Source organism: Canis aureus, chromosome 38 (assembly GCF_053574225.1).
Source record: "Canis aureus isolate CA01 chromosome 38, VMU_Caureus_v.1.0, whole genome shotgun sequence".
In the NCBI taxonomy this organism is placed as follows: Eukaryota; Metazoa; Chordata; class Mammalia; order Carnivora; family Canidae; genus Canis; species Canis aureus.
In genome coordinates this window covers 21074422-21098863 of record NC_135648.1, presented here as the reverse complement: position 1 = coordinate 21098863, position 24442 = coordinate 21074422, and the positions used below count along the sequence as shown (strand labels likewise).

The 24442-nt window shown below is 34.8% G+C and overlaps 1 protein-coding gene across 1 annotated transcript in view; it reads right to left on the bottom strand.

Moving 5' to 3' along the window:
* CFH (complement factor H) overlaps window positions 1-24442 on the bottom strand; it is a 77869-nt gene that overhangs the window by 1307 nt on the left and 52120 nt on the right. Inside the window, exons 10-20 of the mRNA XM_077887112.1 lie at window positions 22548-22730; window positions 20426-20599; window positions 17760-17936; window positions 17235-17417; window positions 16943-17125; window positions 14394-14567; window positions 9108-9290; window positions 8430-8639; window positions 6524-6700; window positions 5213-5389; window positions 3813-3986 (exon numbers count right to left, since the gene is read on the bottom strand). Coding sequence (XP_077743238.1) covers window positions 3813-3986; window positions 5213-5389; window positions 6524-6700; window positions 8430-8639; window positions 9108-9290; window positions 14394-14567; window positions 16943-17125; window positions 17235-17417; window positions 17760-17936; window positions 20426-20599; window positions 22548-22730 — 1995 coding nt within the window. The remainder of the gene's footprint in view (window positions 1-3812; window positions 3987-5212; window positions 5390-6523; window positions 6701-8429; window positions 8640-9107; window positions 9291-14393; window positions 14568-16942; window positions 17126-17234; window positions 17418-17759; window positions 17937-20425; window positions 20600-22547; window positions 22731-24442) is intronic.

The following is a 24442-nucleotide window of genomic DNA, read 5'->3' as shown; positions in this document are numbered from 1 at the left end:
ATTTTTCCTATTGAATAAATGAAGGACAGATGGATAGTTAATATAAACAAACCTTCTTAATACATACAACATACTGCAGTGTCTATTGGATCTCTAGTCATTCTTTATTGATTTTCATTTTTATTGCAAAAGGATCATCAGGGCAGCCCAGGTGGCTCAGCAGTTTAGCACCACCTTCAGCCCAGGGTGTGATACTGGAGACCAGGGATCAAGTCCCACATCAGGTTCCCTGCATAGAGCCTGCTTCTCCCTCTGCCTGTGTCTCTGCCTCTCTCTCTCTCTCTCTCTCTCTCATGAATAAACAAATAAAATCTTTTAAAAAACCCAAAAAACCTTTCTGCTTATTCCTTCTACTAAGTGTCACTAAAAATCCTGAACATATTATGAAAACCAACATAAGAGATTATTCAAGGATTTCTTTCTTTTTTTCCTTAAAGACTTTATTCATTTATTCATGAGAGAGAGAGAGAAAGGCAGAGACACAAGCAGGCTCCATACAGGGAGCCAGACGTGGGACTTGATCCCGGGTCTCCAGAATCAGGCCCTGGGCTGAAGGCAGCACTAAACCACTGAGCCACACGGGCTGCCCCTATTCAAGGATTTCTACAGCAGTGAGTTGTTTGGGTTTTCATTTTGCCTTCTATGGAGCCTGGCCTGGGCACTGGAACCCAGAAATGATATCAAGTTCAGGCCAAAAAGAAAAAAGAAAAGTCCCAAGAGTTGCCTTCTCTCTTTAGCCAAAGGCTCAGGAAAGGAGTATTATAGCAAGACAGAAATATATATGTATTTTTTACAATACTTGAATTACTCCCAAAAATCATCATAGAAGAGAAACCTTGACCAACCCTCTTCCCATGTTGATCAGAGATCAACAGTGATCAATGGAGGCCAAGTGTGGCACCTAGACTTCTATCCACAGTCAGGGAACAAGATATCTCTCCACTTTCCATGGTGTCAGTGGAGGCCAAGTGGAAAGCCTGGACTTGCACTCTCTGCAATAATGGAGGCCTGATAAATAAGAGATTTCAATAAAATCCAGAGTCTAAAACGTAACACACCAAATGTCTAGAACACAATAAAAAATCACTCATCATACCGAGGACCAGGAAAATCTCAAGAGAAAGATAATCAACAGATCACAACACTGATATGAAACAGATATTGGAATTATTTGACTGAAAATCCAGTGGGAATTATAGAACCAAAAAATGTAGTAATGGAATTAAAAAAAAAAACAAAAAACCTTTGCTAGATAGGCTCTATCATGGTTTACAGATGATGGAAGGATAAATCAACTTGAATAATATAGAATACAAATTACTCACTTTGAAAATAGACTGAAAACAAAACACAACAAAAAACTTCCAAAAAAAAAAAAAAGGACTAAAATTTCCTAAATTGGCCACAAGGCATAAACATTCATATTGAAAAAGCCAAACAAGACAAACCCAAAGAAATTCATCCTGAGATACATTGTAATCAAACTGAGGAAAACTAAAGAAAATGAAAAAAATCTCAAAAGCAGCTACACAGAAATGAAGCAAACTTATAAGGGAAAACGGATTCAAGTGTCAGAGGGGCTCTCACCTCTGTAATCATCAAGCCAGAAAGAAAGAAGTGACAAGATTTTTCAAATACTAGAAGAAAAGAACTGTTACCCCTGAATGCTATATCCAGTGATACTATCCTTTAGGACTTAAGGGAGAAAAGAGGATATTCTGAGACAAAAGATATTTATCTCCAGCAGATCTTTAAAGAATTGTGAAAGGAGTTCTTCAAAAAGCAGGGAAAAGATAACAGAACAAGGACTGAGAGACTTCATGAAGGAAGAAAAGCAAAGGACTGAAAAAATAAGGGTAAATATAATAGACTCTCTTTTTCCTAATGAGTTCATTAGGTTTGATGTTTGCGCAACATTACATCATTTGATATGGTGCTCAATATATGTAGAAAAAATGCTTAAGACATTTATGTTTGAAATGTGGACAGGGTAAGGGCACCTGGATTGCTCAGTTGGTCAGATGAGCAGCCACTTTAGACTTCAGCTCAGGTCATGATCTCAGGGTTGGGACATCAAGCCCTCCCTGTATTGTCCCAATAGAGCCTCCTTTATTGGGCTCTAAGCTGGGCATGGAGGCTGCTTAAGATCCACCCCCCCACACACATCGTCCCCACCACTCCCCTCTCACTCTCTATTTCTCTCAAAAAATAAATATGTGAAAAATAAAATAAAATGTGGGGAGGGTAAATGGGCCTAAGTGGAAGTAAGGTTTCCTCATTTCACTTTAAGTGGTAAAATGTCAAAACCAGGGGGTGTAACAAGCTACATATGTGCATCCTAATACCTTGAGCAACCACAGATAAAGCTACAAAGAGATATGCTCTGAAACAACATAAACATGTCAAAATAAAATTATTTTTAAATGTTCCAAAAATCCACAAGGATGGCAAAGAAAGAAATGTGAGTGAGAAATAAAGACGTCTATTCAAGACAAATAATAAAATGGCAGACACAACCCCTAATCTATCAATAATCACATTAAGTGTAAATGGTTTAAATACTTCAGTTAAAAGGCTGAAAATGGCAAAGTGGACACATAAACAAGAGCTAAACCTATGGCAACTAAAAGAAACTCACTTCAAACATGAAAATATAGGTGGGCTCAAAGTAAAAGATTGGAAAATTATATATGCCAAGCAAAAGTTGATTTGAAAAACAAGTGGCGGGCAGCCCCGATGGTGCAGTGGTCTAGCGCCGCTTGCAGCCCGGGGTGTGATCCTGGGGACCCGGGATCGAGTCCCACATCGGGCTTCCTGCATGGAGCCTGCTTCTCCCTCTGCCTGTCTCTCTCTCTCTCTCTCTCTCTGAATAAATAAAGTTAAAAAAAAAAAAAAAGAAAAACAAGTGGCTATAATATCTCCTTTGTTGGATCCTCTTATTTCTTAAACTCTTAAATACTGGAGTGTGCTATGACCAAGTTCTCAGACTTTTTTTTATTATCTACACTAACTCCCTTGTTGAGTTTCCTTGTTGAACTCAGCTGGTAACCCACCATTATATAATCCACATGCTGAAGAAGCCCAAATTTACATAACATTCTATGATCATGCCCCAGGTACTCACTGTGTGTCTCAAAGTGAAATTTCATAGGACTGTCAAATGTCCTCAGCGTATCATTTTTAAAAACAGATTTATTTATTTATTTTAGAGAAGGAAGGGGAGGAGCAGAGGAAGAGGGACAAGTAGATTCCTAACTGAGCATGGAGCCTGTCATGGGGCTCCATGCCACAACCCTAAGATCATGACCTGAGGCAAAATCAAGAGTTGGATGCTCAACCCAGGTCCCCCTCTTAGCATTTTAATACATTGAAATAATTGAGTGTCTTAATGCTTAAGATAGAGAATTTTCTGGTTGCCTAGGTGGCTCAGGTGGTTGAGCGACAAACTCTGGATTTTGGCTCAGGTCATGACCTCAGGGTCATGGGATTGAGTCCCACGTCAGGTTCTGCCCTTAGCATGGAATCTGCTAAAGATTCTCTCTCCCTCTCTCTACCCCCCTACCCCCACTGCTCATACTCACACTCACTCTCTCTTCAAAAAAAAAGAGAGAGAGAGAGAGAATTTTCCATGATTCCAACTTCCCTAATCTGGCTAAATCTTTCGTAAAATAAATATATAATATCACTTATGTAGTCCACAAAAAGAAAAGATTGGATTTTAAGCACGATCGTTTTATTTGAGATAAAAAAATGATGCCATTATTAGTCCTTAATATATTCTTTAAAATTTAAGGAGAAATAAGATACTTTACCTCCACATTGAGGTGGGTTTGTCCAGGTCCCATTTAAACATGTCACTTCTGCTTCTCCAAACAGGTCAAAAGGTTTGATGCATTCATAATGAACACTCCAACCAGGTAGATACCTAGACCTCTCGTTTAGTACAATAGCATTTTTCACTTTGGGTGGACTCTCGCAGGACATATCTTAATGGGAAGAAAAAAAAGAAGCATCTCTAATTTAATGATCATTTTGAGTAGCAAATCAACAATGGGATTCCAAATATATCTCAAGGGGAATTTAAGATCAACAGTTAATCTATTATGAAAGAGTGCCAATTTTAAGAAGTTTACATATAAGATTGAAGAAAAGATAAAACAATATCCTCTGATAAGATTTAAGCTTCTATGAAAAGGAGAGTTTTTCTGGACATTTCCCATTTTTAGTAAAATCAATATTATAAATTATATAAATTCAGAATGAAAATCATGGGACACCTGGGTAGCTCAGAGGTTGAGGATCTGCCTTTGGCTCAGGGAGTGATCCTGGAGTTCCAGGATTGAGTCTCACATCAGGCTCCCTACACGGAACCTGCTTCTCCCTCTACCTATGTCTCTGCTTCTTTCTCTCTGTGTCTCTCATAAATAAATAAATAAATAAATAAAACCTTTAAAAAGAGAAAATCCTAATAATAAGATTATTTGATATCAGATTTTGTCTTGTAATCATCGTGTTTATGAATATAATTTTAGGCCCTTAGAAAAATAAACATAGTAGGCACTTCCTTAGATAACAAATGAAGAATTAACACACTTTGAAGAATGCCATAGTTGGAAGAGGATGATTAACTGAGGATCCAAACAGATGATGTGGAAAAATAACAGAAATATAAATGTACAGTTTATAAAAACACTCTTTAATGATTTTTTTTTTTTTTTTTTTTGCAAATGCTTAAGGACATTTCAATGAGTAATTTATAACTAACCAGTGAGGTTCAGGAGGATATTAAGTATAATAGGCTATAGCTATGGTTCCTAAACTGGAGTACATATCAAATCTCTTGGGAATTGTTAAGACCTTTTCAGGGTTGCATCCCCAGAGTTTTTGACTCAACAGGTCTGAGTGAGCTTGTAAATTTACATTTGCATTTCTAACAATTTCCCAGAAGACACTAATGCTGCTATTCCAGAGATCTCAATTTGAGAACCACTGGGCTAGGCTAGAACCACTAGGCAAAAAAAAAAAAAGAAAAAAAAAAAAAAAAGATGAACCACTGAGTACACAATTTTATCCCTTTATGTTAAAGCATAAACCTTCTTTGACCTGGCCTAAAAAAATAATCTATGTCTGTTTTTTTAAATGGTGTTAGTGGGAATTCTATATTATATTACTTAAGACATTTTGATAAATAGATTCTAAAATATTAAAATACCTTTGCATACTGGACTTCCTATCCATTGGCCATTAAGACACTGTACAAAATTGGGTCCATCCATATGGTAATATGTTGGACATCTATAAGTCACTTTTTCTTCTGACCTATATAATACTTTCTTCGGGCCTATGGGTATGGCATTACCAAAGCTGGGTAAGTTAAAACAGTCTGTTTCTGAAAGAAAAAGAACACGTACTTGTTCAGTGAATCTTTTAAAATACATAATGACCAATAACTATAATGTAGGATGATAAGTACACATCAAACCAATGAGCATTGTACACAATTTTTCTTATTAGTTGAAAAAGAAATGTGTTAGAAGTCTTTTGAGTGAATTACATTGAATAGTCCTATGCTTATCAAAAGTAAAACATGGGGAAAAAAAAGTAAAACATGGGGGTGATGATATGGAAACCCTATAAAGCTATGGATACATGTAAGTCTTGATATCATATTTCTTCCACTCAAATTCTTTTTTTGCCCACACAAGCCACCTACATTATGTATGTATTTGTATTTTCTGCTTCTGTCAAAATCTGTTACTTTTAATTATGTCAAATATCTTAGAAAACTATATATTTATAAGGGGATAACTGATAAACTAACAATAAATTGAATAATGATTGATTAGCAAGGAGCAGCTGTGATACAAGAACAGAGATGAGGGAGATCCCTGGGTGGCTCAGCAGTTTAGCGCCTGCCATTGGCTCAGGGCGTGATCCTGGAGTCTGGGATCGAGTCCCACATCAGGCTCCCTACATGGAGCCTGCTTCTCCCTCTGCCTGTGTCTCTGCTAGTCTCTGTCTCTGTCTCTCTTTGTCTCTCATGAATAAATAAATAAATAAAATCTTTAAAAAAAAAAAAAAAGAACAGAGATGAGAAGTCTGAGGATTCCTATCAGAGAATGTCAAATGTGCACACGAAGTGAAATGAAAGTGAAGTAATTTAGGCTCATGCAGTCACACTTTTATTACTACTAGGATTATTCATTCTCTACCAAAATCTACAACTTCCCAGAGATACCTTGTTAAATTCTAGAATTACTGCCTAGTTTCATATTTGTACCACTGATGTCTGAATTAAGAATTGGGGTGCCTGGGTGGCTCAGTGGTTGAGCGTCTGCCTTTAACTCAGCTCGTGATCCCAGGGTCTCGGGATTGAGTCCCACATTGGGCTCCTACAGAGAGCCTGCTTCTCCCTCTGCCTGTGTCTCTGCCTCTCTCTCTCTCTCTGTCTCTAATGAATAAATAAATAAAATCTTAAAAAAAAATAGTTATCAACCTTAGAGTAAAATTAAATACACTATACTTATGCATTTTGGTGGATTAGACCATTTTCCTCCTAAACATTTTACAGATGCAGGTCCATCAATTGCAAAACCATCATCACATTTATACATTACTTCTTCTCCATATTGGTAACTGTCTGATTGTTGAATTAGAATACCATGTGTAACCATATATGCTGGTGGTGCACACGGAAGCCCTGAAAAAAAAAGAAAGAATAATTCCATGTTTCATTAATTTTGAAATTTAATTTTATGTACTGGTTGCCGTATTTGGCAGTATTATTTGAAAAGAAATGATAACACAAGAGTTACAATCATAACACAGAGAAGGTGCACAAATGGTTCCTAAAGCTACCACTCTGATGTGTGTCCAGCTGGAAACCTGAGCAAGAACTTGAAACCAAAAATATTCATATATTATCAGCTGTCATCATATCTTTCTATCATATTCTTTCTAGATATGTCTCCTAAGGCAAGGAAAACAAAAGCAAAAATAAACTATTGGGACTATATCAAAATAAAAAGCTTCTGCACAGTGAAGGAAAAATAAACAAAATGAAAAGGCAACCTACAGAATAGGAGAAGCTATTTGCAAATGGCATATCTGATAAAGGGTTAGTATCCAAAATATAGAAAGAACTTATAAAACTCAACACCTGAAAAATGAATAATCCAATTAAAAATGGAAGAAGATATGAATAGACAATTTTCCAAAGAAGATATACAGATAGCCAACAGATACATGAAAAGATGTTCAACATCACTCATCATTAGGGAAATACTAAGCAAAACCACAATGAGATACCACCTTATACCTGTCAGAATGGCAAACAAAACAAAACAAACAAACAAAAATTCAAACCAAATCAAACCAAAACAAACCGTGAGAAACAACAGGTACTGGTGAGGATACAGAGAAAGGGAAACCTTTTTGCACTGCTGGTGGGAATGCAAGCTGGTGCAGTCACTCTGGAAAACAGTATGGAGGTTCCTCAAAAAGTTAAAAATAGAACTACCCTATGATCCAGCAATTGCACTTCTAGGTATTGACTCAGGGCATACAAAAATACTAATTCAAAGGAATACGTGTACCCTGATGTTTATAGTAGTAGCATTATTTACAATAGCCAAGATATGAATGGAGCCCAAGTGTCCATTGATAAGCGAATAAAGGATAGCACACACACACACACACACACACACACACACAAATAGAATATTACTCAGCCATAAAAAGAATGAAATCGTGCCAACTGCAATGACATGGATGGAGCTGGAGAGTATAATGTTAAGTGAAATAAATCAGAGAAAGACAAATACCACATGATTTCACTAAACTAATATTACACTGTGTTAAATAGCTGGAATTTAAATGTAAACTTAAAATTTTTTTTTGAATTAAAAGAATAAAAATAAAAATGTCAATATATTTATGAAAGAGACTATCAGTGCTTCTCAAACCAATATAGTGAATAATAAAAAGAAGAGCATTTAGAATTAATCATCTGAAGATAAGTACCATGTATTGTAAAAATCAGGAAGCACATTATAGGAAAAACAAAAAAAATGTTTTAAACTGATGGCAAAGTAACAGTACAACTTATATAAATAGGTAGGGATATGGATAGGCATACATATATGAATAGGTTTAGTTGCACTACACACCTAGTTTTAATTAAACAATTGCCAGAATTAAAAGTGATTCTATAACAAATCAATCAAATTAACAAAAATGGGATAGGCTTGATTATGCAAACATTGTTTGGTAAAGTACATAAATATATAAATGATTTTATAGATTTAGATATACATGATTTTATATATTTAGAAACTAAAGGATTCTTTCTCCGAGGTTTGATGACAGTTCTGTTTAATGGATTGTATTGAAAATTGAGGATAGAATTTTAGTTTGCATACTGTCCTCACCTACACACCGAGGTAAAGAACTCCATTTTCCCATCTGGCAAGTTATCTCATCCTTTTCAGATACCCTGAAACCATCCTCACAAGTGTAATTTAATTTGCTGCCATGTGGGTAGGATTTAGGTTTTGATGTTTCTTCTATTTCTTCTGAAAATATAGATGATTTAATGGTTCCATGTTCTATAGGAGATGGTTGAGGACATGGGATTTTTTCTGTATAAAAACCAAAGATCAAAGAGTCAAACATGGATATTATGTTTAAACTGAAAAATGCAATGAAATTTGTCATTTGAAATTTAAAAATAAGGACAATTTAAACGAATTAAATTACAAAAACTGAAAAGCATTTGAAACTTTCAAGCATATATATCTCCATACAATCTACGCTATTCTCCATTTGTTCACTATGCACCTTCATTCTTGTCCTGTTCATCACGAGAAGTAAAACAGGTATAAACAAATTTTCTATAGTTGTCTGCACAGTAACCCAAAGTTTTTGCCTGTTCATTTCACAGTAGAAGTGAAAGAATGCTGATTGATTTATATACTTAGTTTGTGATTTACTGTTCAGGTTTAAGTGAAATAGATACAGAGATCTTCATCTTGTTCATTAACACAAAGCCCAAGGAAGAATTAATCTCCTTTGAAAGAAGGTTATAAAGCAAGTTATGCACTACTGACCAATACAGCGTGGTACTGACTGCCATCTTCCATCTTTACACACAATTTCTTCTGCATCCTGAATTATGTAATCGTCTTGACAGACAACAGATACTTTTTCTCCATCCTTAAAATTCACTGTCGTTATCACGTTCTGAGCATTGGGAATCTGAGGTGGAGGGGGGCATGACTGCTTTTCAACTTCTAAAAATATTAAAATTAGATTTCTTGATCAAACATCAAAAGTAAAAACTACTTAAAAGATAATTAAACAGAAAACTCAATAATAATGTATTATTAATGACCAAATAATAACGTTATGTTCTATGTTTAAATGTGTTATACTCTTCAGCTTTTAGAGCACTTTAATATATCACGTGGCTTATATTCTCACCATATTACTTGTAGTATCTTTATTCTTTCTGTGATAAAACTTGCAAAATTTATGTAAAACCTATTTTAATTATTTCTAAACATTAGGATGTTCTAACTGAATTGTCCACTCAGTAAAAGGCACTAAATAAATACAGATATCAGAATCTTTTTAACAGATATCCTTAATCAAATATATTGTGATTGGATTAAAATCCTTACAAGATGTGGAATGGAAGCTAATTAGCCGGAGGAAGAACTGCTTGTAGTTAATGATCAAATTATTTGATACAGATTCTTGGCGAAGATAAGAATTAGATATGGTCACTAATGATTTATAGTGTGTTGTTTAAAGTTAGTTCAAAATTCCCTGGAGGTACTGTTTACTAGTTTGCCAACACTATTAAGAGGTATAGAAGGTAAAGAAATACACCCTGTGTGACGGATTAGACAGCCCAGCTTCAGTTGCGTGACCAACAAGGTATATAAAATTTCTCTGTAAATTCATGTTTGATCTCCCAGGGAGCTGAGATACTGTACAGCGTTGTGGCAGGTCATAATCTGAAAACAGAGCATGTCTTTTTCAATGAGGGAAGACTCTGGATAGCTGGCTATACCTGGAGGCTTTGGGACTTCTCTATGAGTCCTTGATTTTGCTTTCTCCTGCCATGTGTTTATTTCATTAAAGGTCTTATGTGAGTTGTACACTGGGAAGTCTTATAAGTCCTTTCAGTTACCCAAGATTTTGTACTCAATTCAGAGAAATATTTGACTGAATACACTTCATTCATGTTTACTAATATTTTCGATTTCTGTCTCATATTTTCTAAGCGTAGAAGTATTTTATATTTAACCAAAAATTTTTTCTTATTTCTGTTTTAAATATTTTGGCGTGTTTTTTTCAATGATTTAGTTTCTTCTATATCTGATATTTAATCGTTTTTGTCCTAATAATGTTTTGTTTATTTTTTTTTATTTTTTTTTTTTATTTATGATAGTCACACAGAGAGAGAGAGAGAGAGGCAGAGACACAGGCAGAGGGAGAAGCAGGCTCCATGCACCGAGAGCCCGATGTGGGATTCGATCCCGGGTCTCCAGGATCGCGCCCTGGGCCAAAGGCAGGCGCCAAACCGCTGCGCCACCCAGGGATCCCTTGTCCTAATAATGTTAATTTGTCCTTCCTCTGATACATTTTGCCAGATGTTGGTCTAGCAATTAAATTTCCCTAAAGATAGAATTACTATTCTGCGAATCGTCTGTTTATCCTTTTATAAAAAGTTTATTTGTATTTTATTATTATTATTTTAAGATTTATTAATTTATTCATGAGAGACACAGACTAAGAGAGAGAGGCAGAGACACAGGCAGAGGGAAAAGCAGGCTCCTCCCAGGGAGCCGGATGCAGGACTTGATCCCTGATTCGGGATCACGACCTGAGCCAAAGGCAGGTGCCCAACAGCTGAGCCACCCAGATGTCCCTGTATTTTATTTTTATATTTTAAAAATGATTTGGTATTTTTTTGCAGCTCTTTTTATAGCAATCATACCAACAACAACAACAAAAAAAGCTGTAAAAGAATAAATTTATTTAGGAAAAATATTTGGAAATTAAGCAACAAAATCTAAATAACTGACCCATCAAAGAAGAAATCGCAGGGAATATTAGAAAACATTCAACATAGAATTAAATGAAAATGAGATGTATATACAAATTTTGAGGCTGCTATAAAGTGATACTTAGAAGGAAAAATGGAATTTATCTTTAAAAAGTAGGATGGCCTGACGGCTGGGTGGCTTAGTGGTTAAACGTCTGCCTTTGGCTCAGGGCATGATCCTGGAGTCCTGGGATTAAGTCCCACATAAGGCTCCCCACATGGAGCCTGCTTTTCCCTCTGCCTATGTCTCTGTCTCTATGTGTCTTTCATGAATAAACAAATAAAATCTTAAAAAAAATAAGTAGGATGGTTTAAATCAATGTTTTAATTTCCTACCTTAAGAAATGAAAAAATAAAATTAAAATCAATGTAATTAGAGTGCACAAACTAGTTAAGTCACCAGAAAAGAGAAAATTGAGAAAGACAAACAGAAAAAAAGAAACAGAAAAAATAATGAATGTTAATAAGGCTATAAAAATTAGAAGAAAGTAAATGGAGAAAATTAAGTATTAAAATTGGTTATTTGGAAATATTAATAAAACTGAAGAAAAAATACAGTAAGAATAATTAAGATGAAAGGAGAAATAAGTATCAATGTCAAGAATGAAAGAAGTAATACCAACAAAGAAACTATAAAATTAAAAGGAAAATAGAATATTAACTGACTGTTAGAAACAATTATATATACCAATCAATTTCATAAATTAGACAAAATAGAGCTGTTTCTTGAAAAATACAACTTCCCTGCATTGACAAAAGACAATAAGAAAATCTGAATATTTCACTACTTATTAAAGAAATTGAATTCTTCACCAAGAAAAATTTTCAGGGATGCCTGGGTGGCTCAGCAGTTGAGCATCTGCCTTTGGCCCAGGGTGTGATCCCGGAGTCGCAGGACCAAGTCCCACATCAGGCTTCCTGCATGGAGCCTGCTTCTCCCTCTGCTGTGTCTCTGCCTCTCTCTCTCTCTGTCTTTCATGAATAAATAAATGAAATATTTAAAAAATAGAAAAATTTCCAAAAAAAGCAAATTATATGTCAGGTGACTTTGTGAGTAAAGTCTATCAGTCATTTGCGGTAAAAATAATAAAATGATATGTGTAATATATAATATTGTGTAATGTGTGTAATAATAATATTATACATATACTTTCAGAAAACAGAGAAATAGAGAGCAGTCCTCAATTCGTTTTATGAGGCCACGATAGGGATCCCTGGGTGGCGCAGCGGTTTGGCGCCTGCCTTTGGCCCAGGGCGCGATCCTGGGGACCCGGGATCGAATCCCACATCGGGCTCCCGGTGCATGGAGCCTGCTTCTCCCTCGGCCTGTGTCTCTGCCTCTCTCTCTCTCTCTGTGACTATCATAAATAAATAAAAATTGAAAAAAAAAATATTATGAGGCCACGATAATCTTAAAACCTGGGAGAGGCATTAAAAGAAAAATTAACTACAGATTAATATTCCCCATGAATATAGATGCAAAACTCCTTAAAAATAGATCAGCAAATCGAGTACATGAAAATATAGGAAGAATAACAGGTCACCATCTCGTAGGGTTAACTTCAGGAAGGAGAGATTTGTTCAACATTCAAAAATGTATATATATAATTCACTGTATGAACGGAGTTAAGAAAGTCATATTATCATACCAAGAGATAAACAAAAACCATCTAAAAACATTCAACATTGGTTGATCATAAAATTTCTCACTCAGTTAAGTAAGAATAGAAGGAAATCTCCTTATGCTAAAAAAAGGCATCTACAAAAATCCTAAATTGACATTATACTTGTGACATTATACTTATATAATGTTGAATACCCTCCTCCCAGTGATCAGGAATAAGACAAAGAAGTATGTTCTCATCATTTTCTTTCAACAGTTTACCAGAGGTCCTAGTCAGTGATAAAAAAAAAAAAATCAAAAAAATTAAAATGGACTGGCAAAAATAAAATCTTGTATTTTTAGCGATATTAATTGCTTACAGAAAATTGCAACAGATCTACAAAACAATACCTAAAATGAATAAGGCAACTTAGTATAGTGTCAGAGTATAAAATCAATATGCACAAATCGAATGTGATGACAAAGGCAAAGGAAAATCCTGACCCCATCTCCACTCATAAGACACCTCGAATCTACAGCTATATAGAGAACAATTTCCTCTGAAAAAGACCCGAAAAGGAGCTGAATGGCTCCTTCACAACAAACAATAAGTACTGCCCCGGAGTGCCCAGACAGCTGACTGAAACACACTCCCAGTCTTTCTCGGAAACAGGACTATTTACTTGTCCTAAAACTTTAGCTTGAAGGGCAGACTTCAGATTTGCCACACATCTGGAGGCTACAGAGGTGTTTTCAGGGAACATGGACCAGGGGGATGTCATCTTTGTGCTCTCTTCAGCCTCAGAGAAAACCAAAACACTAATTCTTTTTTTTTTTTTTTAAGATTTTATTTATTTATTCATGAAAGACAGAGAGAGAGGCAGAGACACAGGCAGAGAGAGAAGCAGGTTCCCTGCAGGGAGCCTGATGTGGGACTTCATCCCCCATCGCCCTATTTGGGCATCCCCTAAAATGCTAATTCTTTTTTTTTTTTTTAGAGGCATCACATTTAACTTTATTATTTTTTATAATAAATTTATTTCTTATTGGTGTTCAATTTGCCAACATACAGAATAACACCCAGTGCTCATCCTGTCAAGTGACCCCCTCAGTGCCCGTCACCCATTCATCCCCACCCCCCGCCCTCCTCCCCTTCCACCACCCCTAGTTCGTTTCCCAAAGTTAGGAGTCTTTATGTTCTGTCTCCCTTTCTGATATTAAAGATACCTGACCAGATATTAATTCAACGCCACCAAGTTTCTGGGTGGTGTGTTTCATAGCTGACTAATACATGGATGCAATTAATAGTTAGAAATTATGTTTTAGAGCAGAAATTATGTTTTGGAGAGGGCTCAGCAGTTTAGCGCTGCCTTCGGCCCAGGGTATGATCCTGGAGACCTGGGATTGAGTCCCATGTCGGGCTCCCTGCATGGAGCCTGCTTCTCCCTCTGCCCTGTGACTCTCCCTCTCTCTGTGAGTCTCTCATGAATGAATAAATAAAATCTTAAAAAAAAAAAAAGAAATTATGTTTTGGTTAGTTTCTAAATTACCTTCCAGCTTGAAAATTATGTGTAGTAATAAATAGGTAAAATTTTTTAAAAAGATGCAAAGATACTACTTTTACAAGTTAGGAAGAAATAGAAAACGTTTTTGAAAATATTATAAATAAGAGCTTACCTATGCAGGTTAGTTCAGGATCCCATTGTCCATTTATGCACGTTGAGTTCTTCTGCTTTAATGTTTTTCTGCATTTATAACTTATGTTCTCATTATGATCAAATATAATGTTATCTAATGGATTTGCCTCATATTTAGTCAGTCCGTATGTACACTTCTTAAGTTCATCTGTTGCTATAAAATGAAAATATTCCCTTGAAAATACTAATTATAAGAATCAAAGAAACTACTATAAATATAGCTTAGAGTCAATAGTATAATAAAATTAGAATTTGTGCCCATAAACCTCACCAATTTATTTCTGATCCTATTGCATGAGATGGGCTCTTATGTGTGAACACAAGTCTTGTGTCCAGTCTTTGAAATTTCAGAGAAAAGTCCTTCATAAGTACATTCTGCACTTTGGGAGTTAGAAAAGTGCTAAGAGGCTCACTTTTTGGGATGATGTACATACTGAACAGTCATCACCTGCCTTAATTTAGTCCCATATTTATCTGTGGAAATAGAATATATGAAGTTGCTAGTTTAAATGTTTTTTTTTTCCAATAAAGGTACTATAATATAGTAAGAAAAGTACATCTAAGATGTATTATACAGAATGTGAATACTTCAGCAGATCTTTTGCATAATCACTAAAAAATAGGGACAAATAAGAAATTGGGTACTTGAAGTCACAACCTGTTTCCTGTGTATATCCTTATAATCTTTGAAGAGCTACTTTATACACCAGATCAACCTATCATTCAATAATATTATAATGCTATATTAGTAAATTTTTGCTGGCTCTGAGTTAAATATAACATATTTTTATATATCTACATATTTCAAAAATTCAATGCAGATTGGAGCACTTTTTGGATTTGATAAAATATGAGTTGATATAGTTAATGACTAGCCAAAGAAGTAATGATTTTATAATACAATAAAAAAGAAAACAAAGGAGGCTAATTCAAAACATGCTAAAGGCTGAGAATTAGTCCTGTTTTTAGGGCTTGTCCAGTGTTGAGGGAAGCAAAAGAAAAAGTGTTCAGGTGATGGTAATTGGAGGATGATCTATAGTCAAAAAGAGTGGTAGTAGTTGTTGTCATTGTGTTATGATTGATTGGTTTCTGAAAGAATTTCTTTGTTTATTAGGAGAAAATAAGCATTTTGAGAAGACTGAAAAACTGGACTAGCTGTAGGTACAAAATAAACATTGAGAGGACAAAATTGGGTAAGGTCTATGATAGCTAGAAGGGGATTATGTTAAGCTGAATATAGGTAGGAGATTAACCTTTGGAAGGTAAATTCGAAGATCAGAAAAGAGTAATAATTGAAGCAATTCTTTTTAAAGATTGTATTTATTCATGAGAGACACACAGAGAGAGGAAGAGACATAGGAAGAGGGAGGAGAAGCAGGCTCCATGTAGAAAGCCTGATGTGGGACTCAATCCAGGACTCTGGGATCACACCCTGAGCCAAAGGCAGATGCTCAACCACTGAGCCACCCAGGCGTCCCGATGCAAATGTTTTAGAAGAATGAAAAGCTGAGAGTTCTTATTACCTGTTATAACATTGGGTGTCCCCCCATATGAAATAAGGTGAGATCATTTGGGGAGATAGAAGATGACAAAAATGAAGATTAGTCTTGAAGGACTGACAATGTTCTAATGGGAATGTGTTTAGCAAAAATGTAAGGATTAATAAGCAATGAAATTTATGATTCATTCAACAAACTCCTATTTAATGTCTGCTATATGTCTCGGGTATTGGGAACACATCATGAGCAAAACAGGTATCAATCTCTGCTCTTATGGAGCATGTGCCCAAGCCCTACCTTCTCCTTGGAACAACTGATGCCTAGAAATCTGATGAATAAGTAAGACTGCACATCCAGGGTTCTTTTTGAACGTAGAAACTAGGAAAACTCTAGGAAGAATGAAAAGGGCACCCAATATTCTTCCAGTTAGTCATAAAAAATTTGGTCATCCAGAGGTCGGGATGCTTCACATCATCAACCAGAGTGAAGTCCATCCATCAGATTTGTTTCTCAGCCTGACCCTGACTGCCTCCTTCGACGGAATTATACACCTGACTGAGAAGACTGCAACCCACCTACCCTTCAGCACATTCACTTTTGCATTTGAAACAGATTGGGAAATTGTTAGAAACTTTGAGGGGGGCAAGATTCCTATAGGAATGTAGTAAGTGGATATTTTCTTAACTTTGTTTTCCAGGGCCTGAACACAAGAGTGCCACACATAAAAACAAAAATGGTATTTATGCAAAGAGAGTTCTATTTTCTTGGAAATTAGTACTGAGATTTAAATCACATGAATAATGGTAAGTAAAATTTAGTTTTACACTCATAAACAATGTTAATATCAGGGATAGGAAGACTGACAAAATTTCATCGATAACTTGTAGACACATGAGAAACTATAAACAATGTCTGCCTTCATCGTAATTTAAGACCTGACACTTTCAAAAATAAACATAAATTTTAAAAAGATATTTGCGATTATAGCTTTTACTATAAAAATATTAAATTTCATTAAGTGTCTTCTCACCAATGCACTGAGGAGGTTCGGTCCACATTCCACTAATACAGGTAATAGACTTGGGTCCAACCATTGTATATTCTTCTTTGCAACTGAACTCTACTGAATCTCCATGGTGATAGGGAGAGTTAGAAGACTCAACAACAGAGCCGTAATCAAGTTCAGGTATATCTCCACAAGTACTCTCCACCTCTGTGAAAATTTCACCAATATGTATTTATTTATAAATTGTAATTTAGGTGTTTATATGAATACAAAGAGTGTTGGTTTATGTTTAAATATTAATATTTTTATACATTACCAATACACATAGGCAAGTCTGTCCACTCTCCATCAATACATTGAATTTTATTAAAACCCTTCATCAGAAATCTAGTATTGCAAACATATTCCACCAAATCATTGTGTTCATAGGTTTCCTTCTGTGTTTCCTTAACTTCTCCATTGAGAAGATGAGGAGGTGCAGCACAGTGTTTTGTTTGCTCTACAGGAGAAATATTGTGTAAATAGTGGTTATCTATTTTACGACTTACAAATCCAGTAAAATAGACAGCTTTAAAAATTAATTTATGTAATTTACAATATAATTTATCATAGCCATCTTATTTTTTTAAAGATTTTATTTATTTATTCATGAGAGGCAGAGAGAGAGAGAAAGAGAGAGAGAGAGAGAGAGAGAGGCAGAGACCCAGGCATGGAGCCTGCATGGAGCCTGTTTCTCCCTCTGCTTGTGTCTCAAAGACAACAGAAAATTAAGAGTGAAAGAAAAAAAGGTTGATATGCAAATCCTAATTCTTGTTTTAAAAATTATAAGGCAGATATTCACCTTTACATATTGGAAAAACAGGGGACCATCCAAAGTGGTAACACTGAATTGATTCTGGTCCAACTCTTATAAATCTTGGTCTGCAGGAGAATTTTAACACATCTCCAACTTTATATTTGTCCTTTTTGGGAATAGGAAGTAATTGTGCATCTATTTTAGGAATCTTGCATTCTATTTCTATAAAAAATGGTCAAATAATTTAGTAAGAATATGTAATTAATCATTACCAAAGCAAATTTTATGTGTGTCTTGTAAGAATGAGGTGCTGGGTACTACATATACAGAAGGGAATCAGATAAATCCTCCTCCCTGAAAAATATTACATATTAGGCCTTATACACCTTCTAAATTCATAAGGAACTCAGAAATATTAAGGTATTGAATAGCAATATATATATATATCTTGAATACTTTTTAATTTGTAATATAAACAAGTTAACATTAGATCTGATTTTATAACTGATATTTATTTATAAAATATAATGTGATATTGTTTTGTACTCTCAAATCATGAAAGTATTCTCACATTAAATAAAAACCGCTGCTACAATTTTAAAATTCACTCAAGTAAGAATTAGTATTTTTTTAATGCAAATATAATTGGAGAACTAGAATGCACACAAGGCATTTCTGATGTGTTTTAGGGAAACTATAAAAATTGCTTAATTTATATTATATTAATTATATTAGTAAAGATATCAAAGTGAACCATAAACTGAAACATGAAACAAAATAAAGAAGCATGTTCAAGGCCATATAACTAGGTATATTCTAGGTGTCCTGAATATTTGTATAATATACAACTGTCTTTATTAAACCTATAATTTTAGCATCTATTAATGAATTATTGATTATTCTGATTCAAATTAGAAGTATGTAAAATTATTCTTTCAAATTTGTCAACTTTGTGACATTTGTGACATTCCTAAATATTATAAAAAGCATTTTTCTTATTTGGAACCCTCTTATCTTGCTAATTCATGCATAAAATTAAAAGCTGGGATTTCAATATTAGAATCATACTAAAAAAGAAAAACAATCCTTTGAAATATTAAAGCATTTGTAATTATTAAAACATTTTGCAGATGAGGAAGAGTGAACGAAGCTTCAAATAAATTTGGTTGTTGCTCTAAGATGCATGCTTAGTAAGTGATGGAATTGGAATTAGAATCTGACCAGACTGACTCCACAGGATTTGTGTATACTTTTTTATCCTTTAATCATTTTTTTTCTCTGCACATCTCTGAGAACAATCATTCTAAAATGTTTTCTTCTCCGAGTGTTCTGGGTCGTCCTTTTTCCCATCTACTTTGCCACCTATTCCTCTTCTGCCTGACTCATAAATGTTGAAATGCTTCAGGGCTCAATCTTGAGCTCTCTTCTCTTTTTATTTTGCATTCATTTCCAATTGGCTATCATCATTTATTGGGTGATAATTCCAAATACAGATCTCTGAGCTTGACCCATATATTCATTTACATAGCCAATTTGACTGTCCATGGGTAGCCCAAGCATAATGTGCTCAAGTCAAAAGTTGTGATGTTCCTCCCAGAGGAACATCCTCCCAGAGTGCTCTTTCTTCTACTAGCACCACCTTACAAAAAGGCATTGCCATTTACTTGTTTGCTTATGAAAAAAAAAAAAAAGTAAAACAAGCATGTGAATCCCTTGATCATAACTATCTCCTGTATCCAATGTTTAGTAAACATCACTTGTGTTTTCTACCAACAAAATAGATCTCTAATGTGTTCTGCTTTGCATCTCATCAGCCATCACCTTCTCCCAATCCCTACACTTATTCACCTGGCATAAACTTCTGAATCTTCTCTTGCCACCATAAGCACAACATATGGAAAAAAAACTTTTCAAAAAATCTAAATAAAATTATATTCTTTCTCTCTGTAAGACTCTTTCATGGCTTTTTATCAATCATAAAATTAATCTAAATGCTGACATGCCTTGAAAAGAACCTGGCTAATCCTTTCTTTACCTCCTACTCAGCCTCAGTTCATAAAATTCTCCCACATCTTAAGTGGAATCTGCTCACCCTGATATTTCCCAAATACTGTTTTGCTGTTAAAGTTTTGCACATACTGTTTCCTTGGCTTGGAACACTCTAAATCCACTCAAGTTTCGCACAGATTCAAGTCCTACTCCTAGTCCTAGAAAATAGTAGATTAGGAAACATGAAAGAAATTCTTGTAATAGTCCATAGAACTTGTCAAAGTCAGGAAAGAAAGAGCTTTCGGACCTGAAGAAACTAACACTCAAGGTAGGATGTGTAAAAGCAGAAACTCAGGAACAATTAGTTGAGGCAAATGTAATAAACTATAATTTTGGTTTTCTTACATTATATACTAAAAGAACCCCATTTTAAATAATATGAAAGCCTGCATTTAGAGTAACAAACACAATAGCCTTTATTTACAAATCTATCATGTGTATGGCTCACAGGAAATATTAATGTACTGTGTTAAAGATCATTGTCTTTGGGCTTTAAAATACCCTCTTCTCCCAGTTTACATTTAATCAGAAGGAGACACTCTGATTTTAGTCCTTACTTCTTAAAAATGACTTTAAATAATGCAAATTTCTTCAAAATGGAATATTTTAAACATATTTTGTTAATCCTGAAAAAAATAATTCCCTTAAAAAACAGTACTTACCAAAACATGCTGGTTTATGAGACCAACCGTCATCACCACACACTATGGAACCTGTGCGCCCTTGTCTGCCTTCAAATCCATCATAGCATTCATAGTCCACATTGTCATTGAGTCCAAACCATGTGGCATTACTTTTGATTCTGGCATTCTCTGGTACCGGCATGTCACAAGATTCTAATGCATGATAGAATTGAGGGTTTTATTTCCAATATTATCTATCGGACAATGCAATTAAGTCTCATCCCAAGGCAGTAAAAAAAGCTGTATCAATTAGTATGTACTAATAAATTAAGTATCATATTAAAAAAGTTTAAAAATACCAGTGATAAATCATTCTTCTGAAAAAGTTACTCAAAAATGAAAAAAAAAAATGTTTCTACCCAGCATTTTTCTTATCACTTCAACACTCTGAAAACTTCATTCTAAGAACATTTTTCTCAATCAGTTATACTTATGTGTTCATCCCATGCTTGTAGTAAAATAGGCCGTTATAGACGTATACTTTTCCTAGCAAAACAAAATAGCATTTTGTGAATTAAGATGCCAAACTCATTAGCAGTGCTACAAATATGCCAGATTAGTTGAATAACACTAATTTTCAACAACGCAGGTAACTTTTTAAACATTCTATAAAAGTCTACAACATAACAGATTCTAAAGCTCACATGCTGATTTTCTTTCTGAAATATATTCCTAGTGTCTGTGCATTCTTTTAAACTTACCAAGACTGAATAAAAGATAACTCTATTTTTTTTTTGTAAGATAACTCTATTTTTTATAATTCATTATGAGGAAGCAAATGGTTAAAAGTCTCAATTTTTGCTAGCACTATACTGGGATGATATTAATAAAGGTTGAAAGAATTCATCTCAAATGTTATACTGTATTAGGTAGCCAGCTACCTTAAAGCTTTAAAAAACAAAGCAAAATTCTACTAGCAAAAACGAGAGGGATGCCTGGGTGGCTCAGCAGTGGAGTGTCTGCCTTCGGCCCAGGGCGTGATCTGGAGTCCGGGGATCGAGTCCCACGTCGGGCTCCCTGCATGGAGCCTGCTTCTCCCTCTGCCTGAGTCTCTGCCTCTCTCTCTCTCTCTATGTCTTTGAATAAATCAACAAAACCTTAAAAAAAAAAGACCCGAGAGATTTTCTTTTCAATAATAAGACTATTTTAATGGATAGCTGATTACAATTTAGCATAAAATGATTTTGATATAGGAACAAATTTATCATTTTTTCTGTAGCTAGTGCCCGTAGTAAGCATAGAAATTGAAAAAATAAGGAAGTGAAAACAGTGGAAATGGATATGCAAATATCCACTTTACTTAAGGTGAATGTGCTAAATATAAGTTCAAAAATTTCACTGTGTAGCTTTGGAATATAGCATAAATCTTCATAAATACCTAGGGACAGGGAAATCTTTCAACACAGCTGCATTTGGTACTATCAAGAAGCATTTCTGTCTCCAGTAACTAGATGTTTATGAAGATTTCCTAAGGGAGGGGATGTTTTTTAATATTTTATTTATTTATTAATGAGAGAGAGAGAGTAAGGCAGAGACACAGGCAGAGGGAGAAGCAGGCTCCACGCAGGGAGCCTGATGTGGGACTTGATTCCAGGTCTCCAGGATCACGCCCTGGGCCAAAGGCAGGCACTAAACCTCTGAGCCACCCAGGGATCCCCAAATTCACAGATTAAAATAAAATTATGCACTATGGACCCAGATCTTCACTTAAAAATGTAACTTATGTCTGGGAACAAAAACTCTAACATAAAAATTTAATCGCCTAAAAACAGGTACAATAGGAACAAAGATGTCAGCCAAAAATAAACTAGTTTACAGGAGAATACACAGAAGTCTCCCTATCTAGTTTCCAAATCACAAGATGCTTTATTTTATTTATTTATTTAATCACAAGATGTTTTAAAGTGGAAGAAAAACTGAAGAATGGACTGATATTCCACCCTACAAGTGATTAATCTTAAAGGCAAAAAATGACATTTTTTCATTTATCTTTTCAAATGGGAACCACGTCAGCCCCTCCTCCCAGAAAAGAAATGAGTTAAAGTAAACCTTTGCCCAATGATCATCAGAATAATGAATATGAACATAATAAATTACTCACTGATGCATATGGGTTGAGGTGACCATCCCTTTTCCAGACATTTAACTGTTCCTGACGTTTTACCATCTGGTGTTAAATATCCTGATTTACACTGATATTGGGTTACTGTAGCCAAGACATATGTAAGTTCATATTCAGAAAAAAATCCATTTTCAATTTTTATCTGTGATGTTGAACATGTTTCTGAAAAGGAGAAAATATAAGGAAAAGACAGCATATAAATAAATATTTTTATAAAGGCTCAAGTAATGTAACAGTATAAAAACTAAGGAGTCATTTATAAATGAAAACCCAGAAAAGCCTGAATCACCCAAATTCTTGTGACAGAAAAAATAAGCTAAAAGTTTCTAAAGATATTAAATCAGGATAGTTTATTAAATTTTTTTTTTGGAATTTAGAAGCAAAATTCAAAATACAATCCCTTCTAGGAATTTTTTAGAAATTTGTTTGTCTAATGGATCTGGAATTCCATGGCATCTATACTCGCAATGGATCCTTTCTAGGCAATTGTTTTAAATAGTGAGTTATTTAGGATCTCTTTAGCAACCCCAGTATTTGGTTAACTAATTGGGCTATCTCAGATCAGGTGATGATCTCAGAGAATCTGCTGCCATAGCTACTGCAACTCTGATCATTTGAAATGTTTGTCATCACAACTGACTGACTGAAACCATAATGGAGTTCAACAATGAATATGACACAGATTAACACGTTACATTCATTTATCTTCTAAGAACAAAACAATGATCCTCAAATTATGTATAACTTAACCTGAACCAAGCAAAGAAGACTTCTGTCAGTTATCATCAGGTCTCTTCACGAAATTCAGCTTTATTTATTGAATAGCCCATGGATAAAGAATTCAAAAGAGAAAACATGGAGTATATATTTTTTTCATAATTGGTCATTTTATTCCTTCACTTGGGGCACCTAGTAGACTGGACATGGGATACTTGGAATATTAAACACTGAGGATATGGAATTAAAAGTATATAATCTTTTAAAAAAAGACATTAAAGGGGCTCCTGGGTGGCCCAGTCATGACTCTTAATCTCAGCTCAGGTCTTGATTTCAAGGCTGTGAGTTAAAGCCCTATGTTGGGCTCTATACTGGGCATGGAGCCTACTTAAACAATTAAAAAAAAAAACAAGTAAATAAATAAGTAAAAAGACATTAAGTCTTTTGAATTAAATGATAAGAAAAACATTTTAAATAAAATTTTGTGAGATGATACTAAAGTAGTGCTGAGAGGGAAATTTTTAACGTTATACAGATACAATAGAAAAGAATAGACTATATCAATTCATTGTTTCCTCTTTAAGAAATCAGAAAAAGAAAAGCAAAGAAAACCCAATATACACATAACTTTGAATAGGTTATTTTTAGTGAGATGATGGAATAGGGTGTTTCATTATTCTCTCTTTGATTTATTTCTGCTCTGATCTTTATTATTTACTCCCTTCTAACTTTGGGCTTAGTTTTTTTCTAGTTCCTTGAGGTATAAAGTTAGGTTCTTTATATGAGATCTGTATTTAATGTAGGCATTTGTCACTAAACTTCCCTCTTCTCACTGTTTTTGCAGCATATCTAAATCTTGTTATATATATATTTTTTATTTTTATTTGTCTCAAGGTATTTTTTTTTAATCTAATTTTATTTATTTATGATAGTCACAGAGAGAGAGAGAGAGAGGAGAGACATAGGCAGAGGGAGAAGCAGGCTCCATGCACCGGGAGCCCGATGTGAGATTCGATCCCGGGTCTTCAGGATCGCGCCCTGGGCCAAAGGCAGGCGCCTAACCGCTGCGCCACCCAGGGATCCCTGTCTCAAGGTATTTTTAAAAATTCTCCTGCACTTTCCTCTTTGATCTAATTGTTGCTTGACAGCTGTCTTCT